Source organism: Podarcis raffonei, chromosome 1, assembly GCF_027172205.1.
Source record: "Podarcis raffonei isolate rPodRaf1 chromosome 1, rPodRaf1.pri, whole genome shotgun sequence".
Lineage (NCBI taxonomy): Eukaryota > Metazoa > Chordata > Lepidosauria > Squamata > Lacertidae > Podarcis > Podarcis raffonei.
Window position 1 is genome coordinate 30,487,553 of NC_070602.1, and position 25,815 is coordinate 30,513,367.

Sequence of the window (25,815 nt, forward strand, 5' to 3'; positions counted from 1 at the left end):
CCCAGGAAGCCTCCGTATCTCACAGGGGAACAGCTGAAAGGGCAGGTCTTTCTTAAAATTCAGATGTTTTCCTGCTCCTTCAAAACAGTAGCCCCCTAAATCATTAACCAGTTATACTGAGGTTTAGCCAATTTACCTGAAGTTGGGCTGGAAAGGGAGGCTGTCGCCATTACAGGCTTCCTCTTCCTCTTTATGTCCCTTGAACATGGGGGTCCGAGATGTATATTGGTCTGCCTAAAAAAGAAGAAATAAAGTATAATGATTAAAAAATTAAGGCAACAAACACCATCTTGACAGTCCCTTTATTTATTATTTATTTTTTAAGTACCAATTGCAGGGCCACCACCAAGAAGGACTTATTTCATGCACTCACCAACCTCACTGATTTCACTGGCAGGCACATAAAGCAGGACACCATACACAGATCTCAAGGTTGATCTGCAGAGGTGGAAACTCCCAACTGCAGGTGAAGTTTTACTCTCTTGTCTAATAAGCATTAGGTTGGAACACTAGAATCATCATATTTAGGCTGGCAATAGAGCTCCCTCCACTCCCCCAGAAAAGTGAGCCTTGTTTTCCCCTATGCATAATGCAAACAAGATGGAACTAGGCATCTCAAGGAATCCTCTACAGTGGTACCTTGTTCTGAGTCCAGGATCCGTTCCGGAGCCCCGGATGCTCCACAAAAGGGATGCTCGACAAAGTGCCGCTCTGCGCATGCGCGAAGAGCGATTTAGCACTTCTGCACATGCACGAGCGGCAAACCCAGAAGTAACCCGTTCCGGTACTTCCAGGTTTGCCGTGGACGTTTACTGAAATGGACGGTCGACAGGACATACGTTCACAGAGGTATTATTGTACATTAAACAAGCACCCTTCTTGAAATGTACATTTAATTGCAATTGATCTTCTGAGAGACAGCCATACAAAGCATTCCCTTTAGAACAGAAAAGTGTTTCAGTTGAAAAATATGGTCCTTTGTTATTATAATATCAAACTTAGGAATTTCATGAGTTTTCTAAGAACCACAATTTTCAGGCCTTCTCTGTAGACCCTCAAACTTATAATACAGTTGAAGACTTGTATTTTCCCCATTTTAGAAAGCAAAATATATGGATTGTACCAATGCAAGGAAGGAAATGTGCTTATTAACTAATCGCCTTGAAAATTATTAGTTCCTATCATGCAGAAGGAAACATTCAGTAGAACACACTTCCTATCAAGGGTATTGCTACTGTGACAGTATTCAGCTCAGCTGTTGCAGTTGTACTTACAGTTTCCACTGCAAATACCAGATGCATAAAAGGTGCTTTTTCTAAGCCTTGAGGTACCACCTGGGGCTATTTCTGATGCCTTCAAAGGTCAAAATTAATAGCGAGAACAGAGATCCTTCTCCTCTTTGAAACACCACCAGCCAGCTGGGCACCCAATTCTGATCTGCACATCATAGGTAGAAATCACTACAAGTTGCTCATCCCATCCAGTGAACACAACATCTTTGCATGCAAGGATTAACCCATTGCACAGCACAGAAAAGTGTCCTGGTAACAAATGATAAGCAATTCATTAAAAAAAAAATCCCTACACATGTACTAGAGAGACTGGCAACCAGACAGGCCTATCCAAAATGTAGCCCTAGGGAGATTATCTCCACCCTCTTCTCCAACAGTCAGCATCAGATGTGCTTTTAACAAAACAACAGCATGCCACACATGTTCACATTACTCACGGGCAACTTTCAACAGAGATCTCTGTATTTCTTTTCCATTATGTTGGCCACTAGCACCCGTCAGTGATTAAGACATTAATACATACATACACACACACACACCCAATACGGCACAGCAGACAAAGATAAAGAGATGGTTTGGTTGTCTACTTGGTGTCCCTCCTTAAACTACATTTACAATCACATACCAGAAAGATGGTGACCCAGGACGAGAAAAATGTTTTCCAAGGGTTCAGAAAGGCACCTAATGCATTACCACTGTATGCAACTCTAAATGTGGGTTTCATAATGTAGGTTGACGGTGTATCATGCTGCAGTGAGATTTTCATCTGTGGCCGCCACAGTATGGGCTCTGCTTTAGCACTCTTGATAGGTTATATTTCCTCTGGTGACATGGGCCACATATTAATCCTGCCTTAACTTGGACTTAGCAGATCTCATACTGAGACCAGACTCTTAATAAGACCTGGTCTTAACCAGTGGAAAGAATTGGGAGGCTTGGCTCTGCTTAGGAAATCTTGAGCTATACTGAGAAATGGCCAACTAGCCAACCACTAAGCCAATGAATGCCCTAAGCCAGGAACGAGGAAGCTCAAGCCCAGGCGCCCAATGTGACCCCTCCCCAGTCATCTAACCAACCCTTGGGACTCTCCTGACATCCTCTGTGCTTTTGCCTGGCTGAGATGTCTTTGACCTCTGGCAATGCCTTCTGCTTGCCTGGATGGAGAATTGTAACTGCCAACTTTTGCATGGGCAATATATAACTAATGTGCACGTCTGCCCCATGTACCACTGGAATGTGGCCCCCAGAAACTTGCCCAGGCTAAAAAAGGCTTCCTGCTCTAAGCATTTCAAGGAAAGTGAAGACAGGGAACCTTTATTCTGCCACCTAGATACATGGAAAGCAGTAAGTCCAACCTGCTACCTCAATGCAATTCACACTGGTACTGAGGAACATATTCTCAATGCCAACTTCTTCATGCTTTCCACTTTTAAAAAGTGCATTGTCAAACAGAAGCTACAACAGACATGGCATGATTAGTAAATGCTTTGTGCTCTTAAAGAGCCGCAATTACAGGCATGTGAAAAGAAGGAAAGCGGTCCCTGAGATGCGCTCTCTCACATGCCTCCCAAGAAGCGGCAGGCCATTAAAATTCCATGATGAAGAATCAAAACAGCCTGGGAACAGCCAGGAGGCAATACAGCAAATTAATACACCAACTATCCCCAAGGAGGATGGCAAAAAGGGAGGGAAAGTGGGGGGGGGACTCTCGCCGCTTTGCAAAATAAAATTATACTACTAATGATAACAGAGTCACCAAACCCACCCCCCCTCCCACACCACTTCTAATGATGGGTGTGGAATTCCCAGTGCTGCTTCTGACACTTTGAGAGAAGTCTCACCACATCACAGACAGACAGCTGAAAAGAAAGTCTTGGTATACTACAATTTATACAGCCTTTTAACTGCATCTTCCAAGGAACCCTCCATGCAGAGCCTTCTCCTTGACACCAAAAAGCTGCTCCTCGCACACCCATGGCTCTACACTCAGCAATCTGGCTGGCGGCTCTGTTTAAATGAAGCAATGGGTTACAAGACAGTGACTATGCTACCTAGATGAATTTCACCGGAAACCACTAGGGAGGTAAAGAAAACATAGGTTAAGGCAGACAGGTGAAAAAAACAGAATTTGCCTGATAACAGTGCTTCCAATTGCATAATACATTTGTGAAAGGCTTTCCGGAGGCAGACACTGCTTATAAGAACTGGCAGTTTGAGCAGTAGGGAAATAATTTACATGGCATAGAGCTAGTATGGGCAACTATGGCCCAAGGTGCTGCACTTTTTGAAGGATGCTTTTCTTCCTGCTACATGCCAGAATATTATCTCTCTTAAGTAATACAGCCTCAATAAGCTTGGAAATTATGGGAGGCATTCACCTTGTGCTAAGCTGATCAGCTGTCATTTCAGCTTGCCTGAAGGAACAACTCCCCCACTCCTTCCCCTGAATGCTATTCCAGGGGTTCTCCAGACTGACCACACCTCACAAGCCAATTTTGGAAAGGGGAGTTCCATATGCAGGTCCTCCACTGATGGGACTACCAGTAATTGATTCCCACCCATTAGCAGGGCCCACTCATAAGTTACAAGCCCCAAAACATGTTTACTTGCTCACCTAACTGTATATATACACAGATGTCCGTCATCAGAAATACAAAGTAAGACCTAAAGCAAGCATAGGCAAACTCAGCCCTCCAGATATTTTGGGACTACAACTCCCATCCCAGTGGTCAGGGATGATGGGAGCTGTAGTCCCAAAACATCTGGAGGGCCGAGTTTGCCTATGCCTGACCTAAAGCTTAAAAACATCACTTGGAATCAGACTAAATTCACTACAGACAGTGGTTGTACATGTAGCATACTCCAGAAGTGCTTGGACCATCCATGGTGTCACTTCCAAAACTAGCATCTGCAAAGATTTCAAGACCTCCAGTCTTCTGACTGGTGAACCTCAGCCTGTAGTGCAAAGTCCCTTTCAAATAGCAGGCTATGCACTTCAGAGCTTTCCAATCCTGAACAGTAGGATTATTAGCATGTCTGCTAAGCAGGTTAGTGCTTACAGCTATGTCAGGTCTTGAACATCTAGCAATGAAATTCAGCTTGCCTAGAATGCATCTGTACAGCGTGGTGTCAGAAAACACTTCAGCAGTACTATCTACCTGGTAACCTGTCACCATCGGTGTGTCTACTGGGTTTGCATCAACCAAATTCAACCTGGTTAATACATCAGCAATTTTCTGTGTTTGGTGTACCAGAAAATTACCTGCTTGGTCCCTCTCCACCTGCAGAGAAAGATAGTTAGATACCTCACCAAGATCCTTCATGTCAAAGTGCTCCTTCAGCTGAGCTAGGGTGCTTTGGTACAAAGCCTGATTCTTCCAAAACATCAGAAGATCATCAACAAAACATAAACATTACAGTTTGTTTTGCCCCTCCTCCTTGACAAACACACATGGATCAGCTTTGCCCTGGTGAAAACCTAGAGAAAGCAATGTCTCAGTGAGTTTTGTGTTCCAACACCTGGCACTCTGCTTGAGACCATATAAGGATTTCCGAAGTTTACAGACCATTCCCTTCTGTATCTGCTTCCCGTCAGGTGGAAGCATATACAGCTCCTCCCCCAAAACCCCGTACAAAAAAGCTGTATTAATGTCATGATGGGAAACATGCAGTTTCTCCTCTGCAGCAATCTTGAGCATTAGCCAAATGCTCTCATACTTGACGGTGGGTGAGTAGGTCTCGTGGTAATCCTGTCCTGGTCCCTGTGAAAAACCTCTGGCAACCAATCTGGCTTTGTGTCTGACAACCTTGCCATTCTGGTCTGTCTTGGCCTTCAAGACCCATTTGCTGCCAACCAGTCTCATTCCTGGGACTACCGGTACCAGCTCCCAAGTTTGGTTCCTATTCAAGGAATCAACTTCAGCCTTCATGGCATTAAGCCAAGGCTCAGCATCTTTAGAGGTTAACTCCTGAACCTCTTTGAAGCTTGAAGGTTCCCACACCTTCTCTGAGCTACTAAGAACAGCAGTTGCTGTCTTAGCAAACTCATCAGCAAATCTCTTTGGAGGCTTGCCCTTCGTCGCTCTTTCAGATCTGCGTACTAGATGCAAGTCTTCTGGACTCATCTCCTCCTTCTTAGGAGAAAAGTGACCAATGGTGAACAGTGGTTCTTCCAGTTCATTGTCAGATGCATCAGATGGTCTGACTGAGGCCTTTGCGCTCTTGTAGTCTGCTGTGTCATCACTGTCGCTGACATCAGCAGCAGCGCCGCCCACTGAGCTGGAATCTGAACTCTGATCATCCTCATCATCCTCAGCTTCCTCTTCTGCCTCAACACCATCTGCTTTTTTCACATCACCTTCATCTTCCTCTGGGTAACTCTGGAAAATTCCCACATTTTCCCCCCACTTAGGATTGTACTCAACACTCTTTGTGAACTTAATGGACTTAGAGTCAGTCATCCATACCCTGTATGCTCCTTTTTCGTACCCCATGAACAAACCATGTGCCCCACGCTTCCCAAGCTTGTTGCTCTGTGGGGTGTGTACCCACATGTCAGAACCAAAGATTCTCATGTGCTTGACGTAAGGTTTCTTACCAAACATCTTCTCATAGGGAGTACAACCAATAGGTGATGACAGTCTGCGATTATAAGTGTAAACAAACATGGACAGAGCCTCCCCCCAAAACTTCTCAGGGAGGTTGGCATCATGCAACAAGGTTTTCAGGCCTTGAAGCAAAGTCTGATTTGCTCGCTCCGCAAGTCCATTCATCCATGGCGATCTAGGCATTGACAAGTCATGCTGGATTCCCTTCTCAGTCAGGAAAGCTTCAAACTGCTGAGAAGTGAATTCCCCGCCTCGATCAGTAAAGAGACAGCCGATACGTTTACTGTGAACATTCTCCAACCAAGCACAGAATGCCTTGAACCTAGGAAACGCTTGCGATTTCTGCTTGAGCATAAACACATGAATGTACCTGGAGAAAGAATCAATTAGAACCATGAAGTACCTTGCTCCACCCAAAGAGGGCGCAAGTGGACCAACCAGGTCTGCGTGGACTAGCTGGTAGGGTTTGGAAGCCTGCCTGCTAGACTCCTTGCCTTTTGGAGCAACCTTCACCTTGTTCTCTGCACAAGATACACATTTCATGTGAAACTTACAGGGTTTGATGTTAGGATATTTCCGCTCCACCTTAAAAGGGAGCAGGCTTTGTGTGTCACAGCCTGCGTATTTCCTGTTCACAGGATGTTTCTGTTGTGTCTTTGCTAAGCTACATATTAGAATAGAATTTGCCCACCCAAGTCTTGGTTGTTAAATAATACTGAATCTTTCCATTTTAGCAATGCAAATGAAACCTTCTTGACCCTCTAGCACAGGGATGTCCAACCAGTAGGTCGTAATCTACTGCTGGATCCCCAGCTGATCCTGGTAGATCACGGGATCCTTATCGTGTACAAAAAGTTATGTGGGGAAAGCTGTGGGGAAAGCTAAAAAAACCTCTGTGCAATCCTCCCAAAAAAAGCTCAGCAACTCTGGGCACTTTCCTCCTAAAAAAAGCTCAGCAATTCTGGGCAATCCACTCACCCCATGCACGCTCCTCCTCCCTCCAATGACAATGGGTAGATCACTGCCAGTTTTTTATACTGGGAGTAGATCACAGTCTCTTGGGAGCTGGATATGCCTGCTCTAGCACAAGTCCACTCCACTTAACATTTCATCACCAGTCATGACATTCTGCCAGAACTATAGAACAAGAGAGAAAGCTTCAAAATCTCAAATGAAAATTTCTTCCTAATCTCACATATCCCTCACTGAGGCACCAGATTAAATAATAAAATATCCTTCATATAATATATGTTGTCCGCTCCCATGACAATAATGTGAAGTGGCTATTCTGGATTTTTACATTTTCTACTTTTAGTTAGCATTTTCTTCAGACTCCCAGGCTAAATTGAATAATGGATAGAGCCATTCCTCACATTTAAAATTTCTTTAACCTCGCTATTCAATTATTCCCTCGCTATTATATTGAGCTTTCTAATGCACAACACAAAGTCTGCTCCTTGTCCAGGTATCAGTCATCCAAATTCATTGGCCCAGTTCACATGTAACACTAACAACATATACATAAAATCAATTCAAATTCAATACAGAAACCAGCAGAGTATTATCATTTTAATGGGTATTTTTAATGGTATTTGTTTTATGCTGCAGCGCAGTTCTGTGGTTGTTGTAAATCTCACATTTAGTTTGTTGCCTTAGACTCTTGAGGAAAAGCAGGATAAAAATGTTTTAACCCAAAGAAGTAGAAAAGGAAGTAGAAAAGGAAGTCACCTATGCAATTTGTTTCTGACTCCACAAACCAAGAGATACCATACCATTCCTCACAATGAAAGCAGAAGGTGATGGTTACCTGGCTGTGCAGTGTGCTGGTGAGCACCTTCGGTGGGAAGCATCAGCAAGAACATCCAAAGAATAGAGAGGAGATAGTGGATTGAACTGGAAAGACAAGAGAGAATTGGTTAACAACATGTGAAGTAACGTTAACTGAATACAGACAAAACAAAAAAAAATTTTCCTTCCAGTAGCACCTTAAAGACCAACTAAGTTAGTTCTTGGTATGAGCTTTCGTGTGCATGCACACTTCTTCAGATACACACATGCACACGAGTGTGCATGCACACGAAAGCTCATACCAAGAACTAACTTAGTTGGTCTTTAAGGTGCTACTGGAAGGAAAAAAAATTTTTGTTTTGACTATGGCAGACCAACACGGCTACCTTTCTGTAACTGAATACAGACAGTTGAACTATCCTTACCCAGTCTCTCACATCATCTGGAGTCTTACATTCCATATGTAGCGGCAGGCCAATTTCTGACCCCAGGCCACACTGCTCACTCATCTGAAGGAGAAAACCAACTGGACTTTGAACACACCTAATCGAGAAGGCAACACCTTTCTCCACTCTCAGTAAGAAAGAATGATTACAAGAAGATCATTTGCAAAACTCAACTGCAGAAACAAATTGTTCTTCACAGAGATGTGAGCAACTGAAGCAATCAGCTTCACCAGTTCTAATGATCACAGCATACTGCATTTATTTCTCCAGAAAAAGAACAAAACTTTTACCACGAGAAATATTTTCTTCTAGAAGGCAAGGGAGCAGCACTTGAGGTTCTAAAAAACACACAACCTAAACACTATTCAAACATTAACAGAACATATGATATAGTCCATGTGGTCCAGAAGGAGTGAATTAAACAGTTGGATGCCTACAGACATTCTTCCTGCATGTGCAAAACTAACATGTCAATGATACAGCTGACCTCAATGGCTTCCTCCCATGTGCATGAGAAGACTTTAACATGCAACTCCCCATCAACCTGTCTGTTGTAGCGTAGTCTCAGAAAGGCACTGCTAAACAGCTGGATCAGTTCAATCTTCAATCACAGAGAACTTAAATAAATAGTAAGGAAAAGCACCAATAAACTACAGCATTGCAAGTTGTCAGTTTTTACCCTATCAACTATCTCTATGGAAGCCTGCAAAGTCCAACCTTCTAAACAACTGCAGTGCCTCTTACCACTTGCTCCCAACCAAACTTCAAAGAAATTCAAATTGCTAGACTAACTGTGTACTGCAAAAAGCACTATTTCCTTTAAAAATAGATGCCCTCTTACTTTAATTTTGAACAATATAAACATATAAGTTATCCAGTTACTGGAAGCTCACTATAAAACCCAAGGAACTTCAAAATAATGTGAACAGCTGGTTGGAAAAAGTTTGGGCATACTGTAATCAGATTCACTTTCAGATGGATTTCAGATGAGTTCAAAATGAAGTATGTCACTGCTGGTTTTTAAACTACACTTTTGAGCTTATTAAGAGATATATATTTTTTTGCTATCAAATGAGGAACAAAGACCTCATCTAATTGATTAAATTGTAACTGAACTAACAACAACTCTGTACATTCAGGAGTTAGTCCATTAACCTTTTACACTGGTGTAAGTTAGTTGTGGCTGCAAATTTAATTGGGAGAACTGAAGTGTAAATATTCAGTGGCTCTCCCTATTAGCATTGGGAACCAGAACATGGGAAAACAGTCTCTAAATATACTTGGAATTACCAGCTTTCTCTCTGTCTTACCAGCACAGCTAAGAAAGTACTAGCATGGCTAAATAACCAAGTTAAACCAAGACTTCTTTTGAAGACAGGGAGAGAATGTTGTTGTTATTGATAATGAACAAACAATTAAAAGGGGCAGAGGGAGAAGACACTATGTTCTGGAAAATCACATGAAAATTTATTTATTCTTACATTTACATCTCACCTCTCCTTCAAGGAGCTCAAAGTGGCACATGTTTCTCCCTCTCCTCATTTCATCCTCACAATAACCCTGTGAAATGGGTTGGGTCAGTCACTATTTCTCAGTCTAAAAATCACCAGCTGAGCTAATGGCCAAGAGGGGATTTGAACCATGGATTCTCAGGTCCTAGTCTGATGCTCTAACCACTACACTTTATTGGTGATTCAAAATGAACAGATAGAAAAATGCACCCCAAAAATGCTTTAAATAATCAGAAAGCTAGATGGAAAGGCAGCTAGAAAGAGGGAAAATGTAGGAGAAGGCCAAAGTTTTAGGCCCTAGGGAAGTGTTTGATACAAGGAGTCATTGTGAAGTAAGGTCTTCCAGCATACAGTGTATGACCAAAGGAAGGTCTTTCGGCCTTGCACACAGGCTGCAAACGTGGAAAAAATTGGGGGCCACGACTTCATTCTTTCTAGAGACAGAAATCAAGTAAGAATATACAAGAGAAGCAAAGTACAGCCATCTTACCTGGTTGCGATCTCTCATTCCCATTGACGGCAACCAGAAACTAGAAAGATAGTAGAAGAGACGAAATTGGAGGAAGCATGAGAAAAGAATTGGAAAAAAGGAGGGGGAAACAGATGCACAGAGAAGAAAAGAAGAGGATTAAACATCCATGTAAGACAGGTGCATTAAAGACAGGTTTAAGGCAAGGGGAATTAATCTGGGTATCAATGGATGAGAGAAACTCAATCCAATGGATGCCACACTTAAATTAACAGCAAAAAGAGTAGGGAAACCAACACCCCATATATAAAAGGGAAATTTCAGGCATGCTCATCCACCCACCCACATTTGTGATGTCCAAGAGGATATACGAATTCAGAAATGTAGATAATTCATTAGTAACAGAAGCTGGTGACTACCTTGGGTACCCTCCCTACCATAGCCCAGCAGCTCAGGTACTTCTAATACTGAAGTTTCTTTTATTAATCTATGCTGGGTTCTTGTGCATTTTGCCAATTCACATAGGGCAAGAATGAGGAAGATGATTACACTGACAGGAGCATTGCACTGGCCTTTTTTCTTTTTTCTTTTTTAGCACAGTGGGAAGAGGATAGGAAATGCAACAGGAATACAGAAAGGCAAGCACATCATCCCTTCTTCAAGAGATGGCTTTCTAATAAAATGGGAGGATCCTCTCTGCAAGTTGAGAAGGGGCAAATTCTGTATTATTAACCTCCCCCTCCCCCTCCCCCGGCTTATAGACCTGTCAGCAGCATTCAGGTGCTTACTCTTTTTGGCAGGAATCACCAATGATGTGGCTAATCCTCTCAGTGCCCATAGCACTCATGATGGTCTCCTGAAACACAAAGTGACAGGGGGGAGGGCTGAGGCTACAATGGCAGATGACAATGGATGGCCTATTTACTTAAATCTGGGCCTGCCTCAATTGGGTTTTAAAAAGGATGCAGTGAAAGGCAGATTTTAAGAGAAGAGGGGCACACAGGTATTGGGAGATGACCCCTCCCCTAGCTAATCCCCTATAGTATGTTACCTGGACTGTCAGGGTTGGATACTGAGGAGAACCTGGCTGAGAGGGACTTCAGGAAGGTAAGCTGCAGCAGAAAGGCAGGTTTGGTTCCTCTCACCGATGTGCCCCATATGCTCTTAAAACTAGGTCTCTGCTATCACATGCAATATGAGCCTCAGGCACCCTCCCTCCAAAAATCAGGCAGCACAGACACACATGGCACACTCATAAGACAGTGCATTCTTGTTCACATGGGGTCAGAATAAATGCATTACCCTCTGAGCAATCAAGAAGTGTGACTCCAGCAGCCTTGCAAGAAGTTAATATCTGAAGGCAGCCCTGTTTACGAAAGTTTTTAATGACTGATGTTTTAATGTATTTTTTAATATTTTGTTGGAAGCCGCCCAGAGTAGGGAAACACAGCTAGATGGGTGGTGTATAAATAATAAATTAGTATTAGTAGTAGTAGTAGTAGTAGTATTAACCTTCATGCTGATAAGAGAAAAATGTAATGGAAATTCATGTTTCCTACACTGCATAGAACTAACACTGTCTCTCTGTTTCCTATGACATAGTTATCCAGAAGGGCCAAAATATTGCTGAACTGTCCAATAAGCTTATAGCTAGAAGTCCCAGTATGGTCAATGTCTCAAGAACAAGATGGATTCAGTCTGAATATTGCTGGGAGTGATTTAAGAACAGGAAATTTTACTCCTAGATAAAATCTCAAACATTCACATGAACATGTTAAAGTTTCATACATTCACTATCCCTATTAAAGTTACTGTGCAGAAAGTGAGGAGGATTTTATTTCCTCTTGCTTCAAGTTCCTTCTGTGTTTCTTTCACTGGCTTGCATTTTTTCTGCTCTGTTTAGGGAAGCAGGAAAGGAACGTTTAAGACCACCCGCTTTGATCTTGGTTATTTAAAAGCTCTGACCTAAAGCCACAAGAGTCTTAATTCACTTATTTTCTGCTCCAGTTCATTAGGGTCAACAGATGCTGAAGTGCTTCAGTGGTGCTGCGTGTGGGGTTTTTTTTAAAGTGTATATATGTCACATCATGTTCTACCTGTGTTAACCAGAACTACTTAACAATCTTGAGTAAATGAGCAAGTCCCATATGAAAACTGATTAGTCTGCTCTTGTTTGTGCATGTAAAACAACAAACACCTAGGACTGGATTAGAATATAAGAAATGTGGTCACTCATCCAAGATCAGCCCTCCGATCTGAAACATTACCCATCCCTCACAAGTGATTAATCACATGAGGCAGCTTGCAGTCATTTCTGGTACCCCCAGACTTATTATTTCACATGAATAAAAGCAAAGGTACCCAAGACAGAGAGGGTAATGGTATGTTCTTAGTAGATAAAATAGCTTTCAGAAACTCAGCTCAGTGTCCTGTAGTTGCATATACTCACAGTTCTGTGCATGAGGTTGCTTGCCACACAGAACAAATTGATTGGGATCAGGATCTGATCATCAATGGGTAGCTTATGGCCAGGAACTCTGAACACTATCACATGCAAGGTTTGTGGGGAAGCAGCAGCAGGGGTGAAAGATAGGCTATTTGTTACAGTAGAGAAATTATTAACTTAAAGTGCCGTAATGTTTAAATTTACGGTTTATTACTGTGTAAATTACAAGCCGTACTTTGGGTAATTAGCAGCTCGCTGGCGGGGAGCTTTGAATGAAACTCATTATTTATTATTACAATTTAGAAGAGAATGGGGGAGGGAGAGCAGTGACCTCCACTGCAAATGACATAGATCCCTTTAAGGTGATGAAGATAAATTAAACAAGTAAATATTCTTATTTTGGTTCATTAGAAGTGCCTCCTAAAAGCTTAGGGCCCTAGGCTCTTACCAGTGGCCTAGTCAAAGGCACTTTATTCACCACAACTAAATCTGCAATTCAACAGTATTTAACTTAGCAAGATTAATAGAGGTGGGGTGTGAAAAATCTGTCAAAGACAGAGAACAAAAAAGGAAGGGACACCACTCTCCTATACAGATGAACCAGTTAACATATAGGCTTTATGAGCACAAACCCCCAATGCACAGGACTAGATCTGGAGTTACATTGAGTGGAATTTTACTAATTCCAGAAGGCAGAAGGCGAGAAGCAACTTTTGCCCATTCTCCCTTCCCTTTGTGCATCTCTCCAAATATCTGCTATGCAGGTTTGGGAGACCCTACACTCCAGTGTTGGAAGTGGTACAAGAGGAAATTGGCTAAAATGGATACACCCTCCCTCACTCTGCCTCCAGAAGAGTCTACATCAAAGTCCTGTCCAAAAACACAAGGAATTATGCTTACAGAGGGAGATGCCTGGATCCAACCCACAGAGCTTCCAACTTCCACTCAGACAAGGATTGATTTTCCTTCAGCAAGAGCTCCAGGTGAGTAAACTATTTAAAGGGTCCAGCTTCCCACAACAAACTCTGCAAACTATATTCAACCTGCCCCTTAAAGCTTAGAAAGCAGAGGTTGCAGAACTCCAGCTTTACCATACAAATGCTTATGATGCATAACTCAAAACCAGAAGCCCTGCAGTCAACAGCCTTTACCTTTCAGCATTTAAACACAACACACGTTCCACACCACATACCAGTGACTATGTATTACAAAATCTTCCACCCCAGCTAAGAATACTGCATTTCAGGGATTCCTTCCTTGCACCTTACAACTGGCTCTTCCAGTTCTGTATTGTTTTTAATATTCAGTTGGAAGCCACCCAGAGTGTCTGGGGAAACCCAACCAGATGGGCGGGCTATAAATAATAATAAATAATAATAATAATAATAATAATAATAATAATACTGCACTTTTATAGCCAGCCACCCTCCTTTCCTCAGCACTGTCCTATTGTTTAGTTTCCTGAAGCTTACTGACTTCTTAAAATTAGCTTTACCATGACTATTTGCAAGTAGCTAAGAAGTTTTGACATACGTCAACACATGAAGCAAATTTAAGGCCCATTCAAACTTTTGTTTGTCCTGTGATTTGCTCTAGTATTTTGTATCGATCTATTGTCAAGGGTCCGAGACGGTATTTTGTCCCACCACTTTCCCCAGGAAAACCTGCTGTTTACTGCTGAATCGGACCAAATGTCAATCCAAGAAAAACCCAAAGATAAATTTGTTCCTCTTCTGAACCAGTTGTAAAATAGCTCCTGAACAGGATTTCATGCTCTTTCCTGGGAGAGGCATTGGGAGTGGTCTGCTTCTACCTCCTTTCCTTCTTTCCCTGCCTACCCCTGCAGGATCATGTTTCAACTTGTGTCTCCTGCTTCAAGGAGTGCACTTCTGGTTTTCTTGGAGTGCTTGCATTTTTTATTTATTCTACTTTCTCCAGCTAAGCAACCATAAAAAAACCTGCAGTAAAATTATATACATGTTCCTGCTTTGGTTGGAACCATCATAAACAATCAAAGCTTTATTTTCTGTCTTTAATAATAAGTATTAAATAATATGTATTGGAAGGGTTCCAGCTCCTAGATTATTTTATTATCTGGTTTTCTGATTCCCCAGTTTTCTGATTCTGTGACTCTCTGCTACAGGTGGACAGAGTTAAAGGTGGAGACAACACAAAAAGTGGACTGGGGCAAAAAAATCACAAGTAGGAACATACAACCCCGAACTGAAACCCCAATTGAAAACAGGTCAAAGATGGAAAATGTGGCTGGGCAAATTGTTGCATGGTCCACTTTCAGCTGCAGGTAGATCTCCTGCAAGTGATGCAGCAGTCACCAACAAATTACTATTCTCAAAAAAAGCAATACCTTGCTCACCAGCCTCCTACGGCCCTTCCTGAGGCAGCGGGTAGGAACACTGGGAAGACGGTTCAAGCGGGCATGGAACCCTGGGTGGGGAGAGGAAAGAAGAGAGCGCTGAAGACAGAACACTATCAAAACAAAGACCACAATAAACAGTTCGTTGTAATACAGAAACAAGAAACTAGACTGCATTCCAATTTCCAAATCTACCTACAATATTGAGCTTGGGCATGCTGTTATGCTCTCTGTATTTCTCTCTATTTACATAACCTATCTGAAGAGTGACCATAGCCATATGGCAAGAAGGCAGCATGGGTTAAAGCACCCTCTTCTGACACAGTTGCAATGCATGCTGGGTGAGTAGTATTCTCACACTAAGAGCACTGAAAGTTGAAGTTATTGACCAAGCTACTTAGGATAATAGGCATAATCATACATAGTCAGAACACCTTCCTGTAAGTCAGCCTGCATTTATCCACAATAAATTAGTATTTGCTTCTCAGCTACATGGTGAGTGACAAATTTCACACATCTATTAAGGAATCTGACTGACATACAGTGTCTGTCTGACTGCACAATGAACCTCCACTTGCACAACCTCTCTCCCCCACTCCTCCCCTTCTAGCTCCAAATCACCTCCAGAGCCCCACCCCCAGCAGATTTTAGAAGCTACAAGCAGGAAAAGGAAGGAGGAGTCTGCTCACACAAAACTGGATGTTACCCGCAAGCATTTCAACTGTGTCAACTATCTCCACAACATTTATTGAGAATCTCACCTCTCGTAGCTGGCCGAGAGGGCAGAAGGAATGTTGGATCTGAGATTTTTTCAAGGCTGGAATCCATTCGTTCCATGTCAGACTGGCGGTCAGTTCCCCATTTGGGCAGGAGGTTAGGGACCGTAAATCCTGAGACACATTCTCCCTCATAGAACCAATCGCTCTGTTCATCATCACCTAAAAGAAAAGGAAAAAGCTGATCCAACACTCCAAAAATCAACATCATTTGAACACTGTTGGTTCTCTTCAAGCTATAAGAATGAAATAAGCAGCATTCACTTGTATGAATATTCCTTGCTAAAACCATCATGTTGGCTCATGTACCCAGAACGCAGAACTTTATCCTACATGTATTACAAAATGTCTGAACGTTATTGTTTGTGTTCCAAGGTGAATTTGTCCTTTATGTTTGAGCACAAGAACACGTTTAATTGTTAACTCATTGTCTATGGCAAGAAATATTTTATTAGCAACTGCACAGCTTTATGATACACTCTATGTAGGGCTACCTTTAAAGGTGACACGGAAACAACTAATCCAACAACTAATAATTCTTATTATACAACTATATATATGTTGTAAAAAAAAAATCAACCTGAATTTGAAAACTAGAGGAAGGCCCCTCAGCCTTCAAAAAACTGGGGGGGGGGGGATCCAAACAAGACTCACAAAAGTGGGGGGGGGGTCACATTTTCTCAAATACACACAGTATTTCAATGCTGAGACAATGCAACTGCCTCATGAGAAAACCACTGCTTTGAAGGAAGGCATAGATTTGTTGCAACAGAACAATTACAAGTTTACTGAACAAAACCAAAAACAAAACATAAGCATTTAGAAAAGGCATACCATTTTCTCTCTACAAGACCAATTAAGAATACATGAAACCCAATATTCTCTGGTACTCCTATTGTCTAACACTTACCTAATTAGGACATTAACTCTGAGTAGTGGTATTTTCTACTTCATCCTTACACATCAAAAAAGCACAGTGCTGAGAGCAGTTGGCCATTTTTTTCTAATATTCTATATTTCTCAACATGGGTGCTGCTAAATATTCTCTGCTAGCTCTACAGTTTTATTATGATTTAGAAAGGAACAAAAAAGGACTGTTTTGATACTGAACAAGAGTCATGATCTAAATTAACAGAAAGTCTTGTAGCAGCTTAAAGACTAACACATTTATTATAGAATAAGCTTTAGTCTGCGATTATCATCCAAGGACCTTCTTCAAGTGCCTCCTCCATGAGAACAGGCCTTTTTGGTGGTGGTTCTTCATTTGTAGACTGCTCTCCCCAGGGAGCCTCAGCTGGGTGCCTTCATTACATATCTTTAGGCGCCAGACAAAAACATTTCTCTATAACTAGGCCTTTGGCTGATTAACATTCTATAGCCCTTTAAATGTGTTGGGTGGGTGTGTTATTGGTTTGTTTTTGTTTTATTATGCACTTTGTGTTCTCATTTTGTATTTTGAAGTTGTGAACAGCCCTGTTATCTTCAGATGAAGGGCAGTATGCTAATTTAATAAATAAATAAATGTATAAATACTTTAAGCATAAAATTAAGGAAGAGAAACATAAGAATATAGTTACCTTGGCGACCTTCATCATTGGTAAAAAGGCCAGTGTCACTACTGCTGCACACACTACTGGTTTCACTGAAAAGAGAACAGAGAAAATTAAGCACAAATGCAATTGATATAATCCACTTTGCAAAAAACTCTTCACTTGCAGGAGGGTCTCAAAGCACTTTCTAGACAGCACACAATAATGGTATTGCTTTATTCATCTTTACAGCCTGGTTGACCCACACATGGGATGTCAGGAGACACTTAAATGAGCAGCACAGTGGTGGCCTATCAATTTAGATGAGTATCACATATGAATCTTATAAAGGATTTTGATATATAGTAATCCTAAAAAGCAAATTAGTTTAGAGACATTGATTAATATTCCTGCAGATGCTATTTTACTAAGAAAGAAACCAGGAGAGGGTAAGCAAACAGGTGTTTCAGTTACCCAATTATGGGAGAGTAAATGTTATTATTATTATAAATTAAATTTGTACAGGAAGGGCGGTTCACAATATGAAAATACAAGATAAAAATTGTTAATGTGTGCCAATTAACACAATGGTAATACTGTGTATTAACACCTCCACTGTCAAAAGTAGTATGTTTCTGAATACCAGTTTTCTGGGAATCACAGGTAGACAGGGTGCTGCTGCTTTCACGTCCTGCTTGTGTGCTTCCCACAGGCATCTGTTTGGCCACTGGAACAAGATGCTGGACTATTGGCCTGTTCCAGTGACATAACACAATATTTTAGCCTCTCTTTCAAATGGCATCATGTCTTATAAAAAAGAATTATATGAAGCACATAAGTAGCTGCCAATTACACCAGGCTTTCAATTTGGTCACTGCAATTCTATTAAGAGATGGTGCTCCCCTGAACACCAAAGTTCAACTTGAAAATAAGTAATATAGATATTTGTAAAATGACTGGCTTCCAAGAACACTAAATTTGTATGTGGGGATTTAATACTAGAATTAGAACAATTCAATTATTGTGGTGCATTGGAAAAGACAAGCACAAAATTCACTTGGAACGCATTACATTTCATGATCTAAACTACAAGAAACAGCAGAGCATAACAGCAAATAAAAACCAGAAGACTCAAGAAAATAGGAGTAGTCAACATGGTGCCTTTCAGATGGTTCGGACTACAGTTCCCGTCAGCCCCAGGCCCCCAGCCAACATGGTCAATTGTCAGGTTTCATGGGACTTGTAGTTCAAAACATCATGTTGGCTATCCCTGCAATAAAACCAGTTATTGTAGGCCTGGGCAAATAAAAAAGGGTCTTCACATGGTGCCAGCAAAGACGTCAGACTTGACACTAGGAAAGCCCTTTTTCTGGCTGCTGCCCATCTAGCTTCAAAGTATTCATGAGTGCTTTGGGGAGACTCGGAGGGTGACATCCAATAAAAATAATAGCCTTTGAGCAGTCTCATGCAGCAGAAAATGGTCCTTCGGGTAGCTAGATCTTAAATGCTTAAATCAGCATTTTCTATTTTGCCCCAAAACCAGTGAAGTTGCTTCAGAACTGGTGAAATACACTCCGTTTAGTGTGCTGCTCTCAGTTACTAGCTTTCAAGAAGTGTTCAAAGGCAGTTCTACATACTTCCTTCAATAGTCATGGAATGAAGAATGTTGGTTCTGCAGTTATTTGGCACTGTTCAATCATGACACAATGAGCAAATAAGAAGATGTATTCGAAGAAAAATAACTGTAGGGAATGAAATTATATTCTCCTTCAGACATGCCAGCAATCTGTTACAGAATAATTAAGAGTACAAAGAAAATGAGAACAACTGATTGGGTGTTTGCAAGGCAAAGTGAATGATGATATGAGACATGTTTTATGAGCAGTGGCAACATTACAGAATTTCTCAGCCTTACAGTCATTTTGTCACTCTAACTGATGAAACTTGAATTTTAACCAGCAGATGAGTATTAGATTAGTTAACTAGAACAAAGGGACACCATTGACAAAATCTGATGGATAAGAAGATGCAGTTGGAAAAGAGACTTACGGGTACTTTTCTTACAGGATAGCGATGTATGTACAGTGATTAACTTTCTTTGCCTATTGATTTCATTAAAATGCAAAATAATTTGATTATTTCTGAAGCTCCATAGCTATTCATTGTATGTCAAGTAAACAATTCTCAGTACCAAACAGACACTTAGACAATACCCTGTCAACTATTCTGCTTTCTTTCACTTTCATAAAGTATTATTTTACAAAATGAACATAAAAGTTATAATCAGGAGCCTCTCAGGATTTTATCCAATGAAGTAGTCCCATTTGTGCAGCAGAATTTCCCCTACATCTTCCTCTCCCCATCCACCCCCTAATCTGCTTCAGGGAGTTGGGAGAAATTCCCAGAATAGATTTGGGGGGGACATGGTGGGGGAGGAAAAGAGCAGTTACAGAAGAAGTTTTGCACAAACAGGACAACTTTGTTGAATACAACTCAGTTTCTTGTAAACAACTCAAGATAATACAGTAGGCTAAGTGGGAGGACAGATGGGATATAAATTTAACAAACAGATAACTAATGAACCCAGGGTAGAAGAATTCCTGCTCACAAACTTCTAGTCATTCATCTGGTCATCTGCAGTGAATTAAAATCAGCCTCCAGACAGAGCAGTCTGGCAAGTCAGCCATGCTACAAAGTACGAACATATGCCCAAACTGGCTTTTTTAAAAAAAGGTAACAAGTAACATTTACAAGTAACATGAACAGTGGTTCGCGAATTTAATCCGTTCCGGAAGTCTGTTCTTAAACCAAAGCGTTCTTAAGCCAAGGTGTACTTTCCCATGGCAGTGGGGGACTCAATTTACAAATGGAACACACTCAACAGGAAGCAAAACATGTTCTGCTTCAAAGGCAAAGTTCACAAACCTAAACACCTACTTCTGGGTTTGCAGGGTTCTTAATCCAAGTTGTTCATAAACTAAGCTGTTCTTAAACCAAGGTACCACTATACACTTATTTGCAAGGCTGCATGCAGCCATGAACTTCACTGGGTTACTTGCACAAGTTACTGTGTATATAATCCGCCTTTCAGGATTGTTGTTAAGTTAAACTTTCATTTTGGCCTATTTTAATGAAGCGTGGAATACAAATACAATAACAAAAGATGACTGGTGCGTTTTGTTACAGAAGTGGGTCCAACTGCAACTATGTGGAGATCTCTGGATGCCAGATTGGCAAATGACTTCTCCATCTGGCTGACTCCCAACTTTCTTAAGCAGGTAAGCAGAAATGCTTTATTAAGTGCATTTATATCCCACCTTTTTCTCCAAGGAGTACATGGTTCACCCCATCCTCAGAATCCTTACAATGATCTCGCGAGGAAGGTTAAGAGGCTATAACTGGCCCAAGGTCACCCAGTGAGCTTCATGACTGAGTGGGGATTTGAACCCTGATCTCCAAGGTTCTATTCTGACACTCTTAACCACTATAGTCTGAGCTATAAGAAATACCACTCCAAATTTGCATCATCATTTGTAATATCTCCAGGAAATGCAAATGTATTACGCACAGGAATGGGGAACATAATGCCTGACATCAGCTCAATACCAGTCTTTTGTTAAAGAGGCTTCCTAGAGCACTTCTACTATGGAGCAGCTATATAAAATTTAAGTAGGTAAATAAATACAGTATAGAGAAAGCAAAATGTCACTTAAGAGAAGGATCTGAAATATTTTCCTTGAAACTTTTGTTTTATTCTGCATTGTTTTATTCGATGTTTTAATATGCTGAAAAGCGCTTCGAGATTTTTTTCTTTCAAATATAAAGCGGTATAGAAATGAGTAACAACAATAGTAAATTACACATAAACCCCACAAAAAAAGGGCACCTAGACATTCTGTGGCTGCAACCACAACCTAGGTTTAAGGTGCCATTTGGTAATTAGCTTATATATATGGATTTCTAACACTTGACAGTGTTGGGGTATCTTCCAACCAAGGCCTTCTTGTTTGGGCATGTTGTCAGGAGTTTGTATTGTATTTCTTTTACATTTTATATATAACACTGTTTTAGAAGCACCATCACCTACTCCAAATTCCCAAGGTACGGTGGCGGAACTAAACTAAACTAATAAATCACTAGATGGTTGTTACAGGTCTACAGAATTATATATCTTACTGTAGCTTCAGCCCAAAGGTTCATGCAAGGAAACCAGAGTTTCTTCAACCTGCACACCGATGGCAAAGCACACTATCCTTTAGTATAGGCCTTGCAGTCCAGTAAGCACTGATTAATGACCTCCAGTTACAATGGAGGCTACTTACTTTAACCACAAAATAATGAATGCTATTGATCCGACAAGCTACTGCTATAGAGTGTTATTGATCATCCAATCTTTTGTTAAAATGGCCCTCATTTAGCAATTGCACTGTTGCAAACACCTGGAGCAAAGCATGCCTATAATTAAATAGCCTGGAAGAGTTAAATTGAGAGGTGATGGACAGATCTCAGCTCTCCCCCATTTAGTCTTGCTCCTGAGCTATTGTTTGTGTCAGGAAGGATATTGATTTTCTATAAAAATAAGAAAACAAGAGGCACAGAGGGGGTGCAGAAGGTCAGGCCGGGCTGAAGGAGGTGGGGGAGGCTGACACTCTGTCTCTGTCACTTGCCTTCTAGGAGTAGGGATTCCCCCTGCCCCCAGGCAACCTCTAATACATTAGCTCAACCGGGCTCTAAAGAGCTACTTCAGGCTATCACCAAACAAACTGCCCTTCAAAGGAGAAAATAAGTGAACAACAAAGAGGGAAACAAGTGGGTGGTCTGATAAGTCTAGTATTTAACAAGCCATGGAATGCAGCAACTAAGGTGGTGATTCAGCATGGTGTTTTAGTTAGAATCAAGCACTACAAAGAAAAATCTAATTAGCGTTACCAAAAGGAAGTTAAGATATACTCAGCAAGTCTAAAAGACCTGAATCAATTTTGTTAGCCCTACTAATAGAAGTACAAATTTATTGTTCCTATGAACATTGGTTGGCTACAATTTTACTATTGTCCCTCCAAAACATGCCTGTGTCAGCCTTACAAATGGCAACAAAAGCATTTGACAGCACAAAGCTTTGAACTGCAATCCTAAACACCTTCTAGAAAGTAAGTTCCATTGAACACAGTGGAACTTACTTCTGAGTATATAAGCACAGGATTGTGATATAAATTAATGCAAGAACTCAGCTAATGTCCTGCCTGGAAAGAACACAATTGCTACTAAAAAAAAATCAAAACATTAAAGGCTCCATTTCTACACTGGTTCTATTTCTTGTGAGATTGTGAACGGGTTTTAAAGCAGAGGTGTGATGGTCATTTGTCTTGGTTGCTTTAGTTGACATTCCTACACTGCAGGGGGTTGGACTAGATGACCCTTGGAGTCCCTTTCTATTATTCACAACTCTACTGCAATCATCAGCATGTACCATTAATTTGTATGCCCTTTCTTTGTAGGATTTTGCTCCAAGTAGTTCACAGCTTGTCAAATGAAATACAGTATGTTATAGCAATATGCACTACACAGCTACATGATACAAAAGAAAGGCCTAGACATCTCACCATTCTGACATGTTTTCATCAGAGCCTTGTTTCTGTTCATCTGCTTCACATTCCATCCTCTCATTTCTTCCCCCTTTGTTGAGGAAGGCTCTCGTCTCTGCCGACTCACAAAGTCCTCGGCTTGATGATGTCCAAGGAGCATTCTCCTTCCAACGTGACAAGCGCTGCTTCTTAGCAGATTTGAACCTGCAACCCTTCTCATAACTCCATTCAGATACTCTGAGTTTTTGCTGGAGGCTAGCAGCCACCTCTGAAGTCACACGCTTAACTTTTCGACGGCGCCTTAGTGGCCGGCAAGGTGCATTCTCAGTGAATGAGTCTGACTCGTGCCACGAGTGCTGCTTACTTCTCAGAGTTGCACTGAGCGTTGGATGGCGTTTGGCTACTGCCATGTCATCTGAGTCACTGAAGTTAGCAGTCAGCACTTCCCGGCAGTCCTCAACAACTTCATCCAGGCTGGATTCAGATGCTCCACTGTAGCAACAAGCATGCTCTGCTTGGTGTGTTAGGTCTGAACGGCGTTTGCGTCCCCGCCTTTTGCGAAGCTGCCGTCGCTGCTGCCTTGGGCTAAGAGTCATTTCTTCCCACAGCTCATCCAGCTTGTTCTGTTCAGAAGTCTGCTCAAGGGCTGAGGCCAAATCATGCACCAATTCATCCATGGGCAATGTCTGCCAAAATAAAAGTAAACAATTAGAACTAGCCATCATGTTAGAACATAAAATTCACATCATGTACATTCAGCCTAGTAACCAATGCACATCTACCAAAACATGTTTTTGATTATATACCACAATTGTGGCTTGCCTTTTTAAAAATGCTTCACCTTTCCAACTAAAGGTACTGAAGTGTACTTTGCTTCATGCACACACCAAGACTACTTTTCTACTTAAGAAAACATGGGGAAAGAAAACTAACCCCAAAAACAACACACAGGAAAGAAAAGCTCTGTTCAATCTCTCCAAGACAAGCAGGAACTACGGCCCAAGGAGCCTTACGAAACCATTTCGGCTATATGTACGAGTAATCTGGATGACGTACTGTACACAACAAGAGTTATCACATCTCAGTCTAATATATCCTATGGGTTCACTACAAGAATAAGTGAAGTGAAACCATGTTCACCACCCTAAGCTGCTTTGAGGAAGTGTGTGGTGGGATTGTGATCCCATCTGGCACCCTGTAGTCTTTAGAACTATTTCTATCACTACATGTACGTGACCATCCATAAAGCATACCACATACATTATCAAAAAAGAGAAGGCTAGCAAACCTGTTACAAGGGACAAGTCAAGAAATAATTTTCGGTTTGCAACGCTGCTCCTAACTTGCCTAATAAGACACCTCCTTGCTCTTACATCCATTTCACCCGGCCTGCCACTTTGCATTAGCGTTTGGTGAGAGAATGGAAACAGGAGAGGCTATTCCTTTTTCCTAACCCTCATTCTTATCCCAACTGCTGCCTGAACCCTAACAGGCAGGCAGCCCCAGGTTCGCTCCCTAGCAAGGACACCTGCCTGAAACCCAGGACGATGGCCGCTGACAGCCAATGCAGGCAACACCAGCTACTTCCCTGCTTACCTTCTCCTTCAGAAGCTGCCTCCCCCTTCAGCAGGATGGCACCGAATACCAGCGAATGGCGAGCAACAATAGGGAAGGGGCCTATTGTCCTGGTGTCTCTGCCTGCGTCGACGGGAGCCCAACAGTCTTCCCTACGCGGCGGCCGCCTCCGTAAACAACCACCGCACCCCGCCCGCCTGCTCGGGCTGCCTCCCCTGGAGCACCAAGGGCCTCTTCGCTCTAACCAGCCCGGCCGGCCTCCCCCCCCCCTCCCTTGCCCGTTTCCGCAGCTCGGCCTCGCCTTCCGGAGACTTCGCCCCCGGCCCCTTCCGACGGCTTACCCGGCTCCCGCGACGGCCTCTCAGGCCTCATCCACCCCTCACCACAGCCGCCTCTTCCGTAGGCCTCTCCAACTCGGCGTCGAGTCCGTTCCACACGCCACTTCCGGTTCTCGGAGCGGGGACCTGCGGGCGAACGGGGTGGGGGTCGAAACGTCACTTCCTTCCCTTGCAGAAGGGGTGACGTCACGCCCTGACCGGCTGCGTCTCTCTCTCTTGCTCTCTCTCGGACGCCGCAATGCCTCGGCTGAGGCGGGAGGAGGAGGGGACGGCGCTGAGCGGGTTTCCTCGTCTTCCCCACTTGCCCGTCACGTCCAGACATCCTTGGGGTGGCTTCCGCGGGGAGCTGGAAAGCGGCATCCCAGCCCAGCAGCATCCCCCTGTGAGAGAGGTGGGGCTCTGTCCTTCTCGAGAAGGGCTTATGCACTCCCAGCAACTGCGTGTTGGGTCCCAAGGACAAAACACGCCACCCGCGTGTCCAGATCGGTGGCGAGGTGGAAAGCATTTTTGGTCCTCCCCGAGGCTTTATTTTCCCGTCTGATGAAAAGGACGAAAGCTTGTGCCATAATAAGTTTTAAGATGCCACGAGGTTCTCGTTTTTGCTCCTTCAGACTACGTTAGTAAAGAGAGAGGCAAACGTCGTATTTTACGCGCTTGCCTCTTTTGCAATTCAGAAGGTACGCGTGTATTTTGTGCTTAGATGTCCTATGCAAAGTGAGCATCAGCCCAAGCGGTCCCTTTTTTTCTTTGTTCCATTTATATTGTGTTTTTCCTCCTCATGGATACTCAGATCTGGGTACAGAGCAGACTTCTATGCAGGCACTGACTAGACCTGCTTGACTGCAAAAAAAATTAATTGTTCCGTACATCTGCTGCCAGAAGTCAGAACATCAGGACTCTGGTTCTTTCACTTTAGATTTTGTTTCCAGCGCAGACTATTGCATTCAGTCAGGCTCTTGTCTTTTCCACCTATGTAGAATAAGTTGGTATTGTTCTTTATGTGGGGCTTTATATATTTAACGAATCCCCATTCAGTTATGGAGCTCCTTGAGTGACCTTGGGCAAGTTACCCTCAGTCTAAC

General features: G+C 42.3%; 1 protein-coding gene across 9 annotated transcripts in view; it reads right to left on the bottom strand.

Annotated features, from left to right (window-relative positions):
* Positions 1-24,866, bottom strand: part of GPATCH2L (G-patch domain containing 2 like) — a 32,686-nt gene extending 7,820 nt beyond the window's left edge. For 3 of the 9 annotated variants that reach the window (XM_053378834.1, XM_053378827.1, XM_053378813.1), the window contains exons 1-9: positions 24,737-24,864; positions 22,839-23,506; positions 17,287-17,351; positions 15,695-15,871; positions 14,925-15,004; positions 10,902-10,969; positions 10,135-10,174; positions 7,707-7,792; positions 137-234 (exon numbers count right to left, since the gene is read on the bottom strand). In XM_053378834.1, coding sequence (XP_053234809.1) covers positions 137-234; positions 7,707-7,792; positions 10,135-10,174; positions 10,902-10,969; positions 14,925-15,004; positions 15,695-15,871; positions 17,287-17,351; positions 22,839-23,497 — 1,273 coding nt within the window. In that variant the 5' untranslated portion in view covers positions 23,498-23,506; positions 24,737-24,864. Of the gene's footprint in view, positions 1-136; positions 235-7,706; positions 7,793-10,134; positions 10,175-10,901; positions 10,970-14,924; positions 15,005-15,694; positions 15,872-17,286; positions 17,352-22,838; positions 23,507-24,416; positions 24,527-24,736 lie in introns of those variants that run through there. The other 6 variants (XR_008329161.1, XR_008329160.1, XR_008329159.1 and 3 more) reach the window with 4 other exon arrangements.
* Positions 24,867-25,815: the final 949 nt, after the last annotated feature.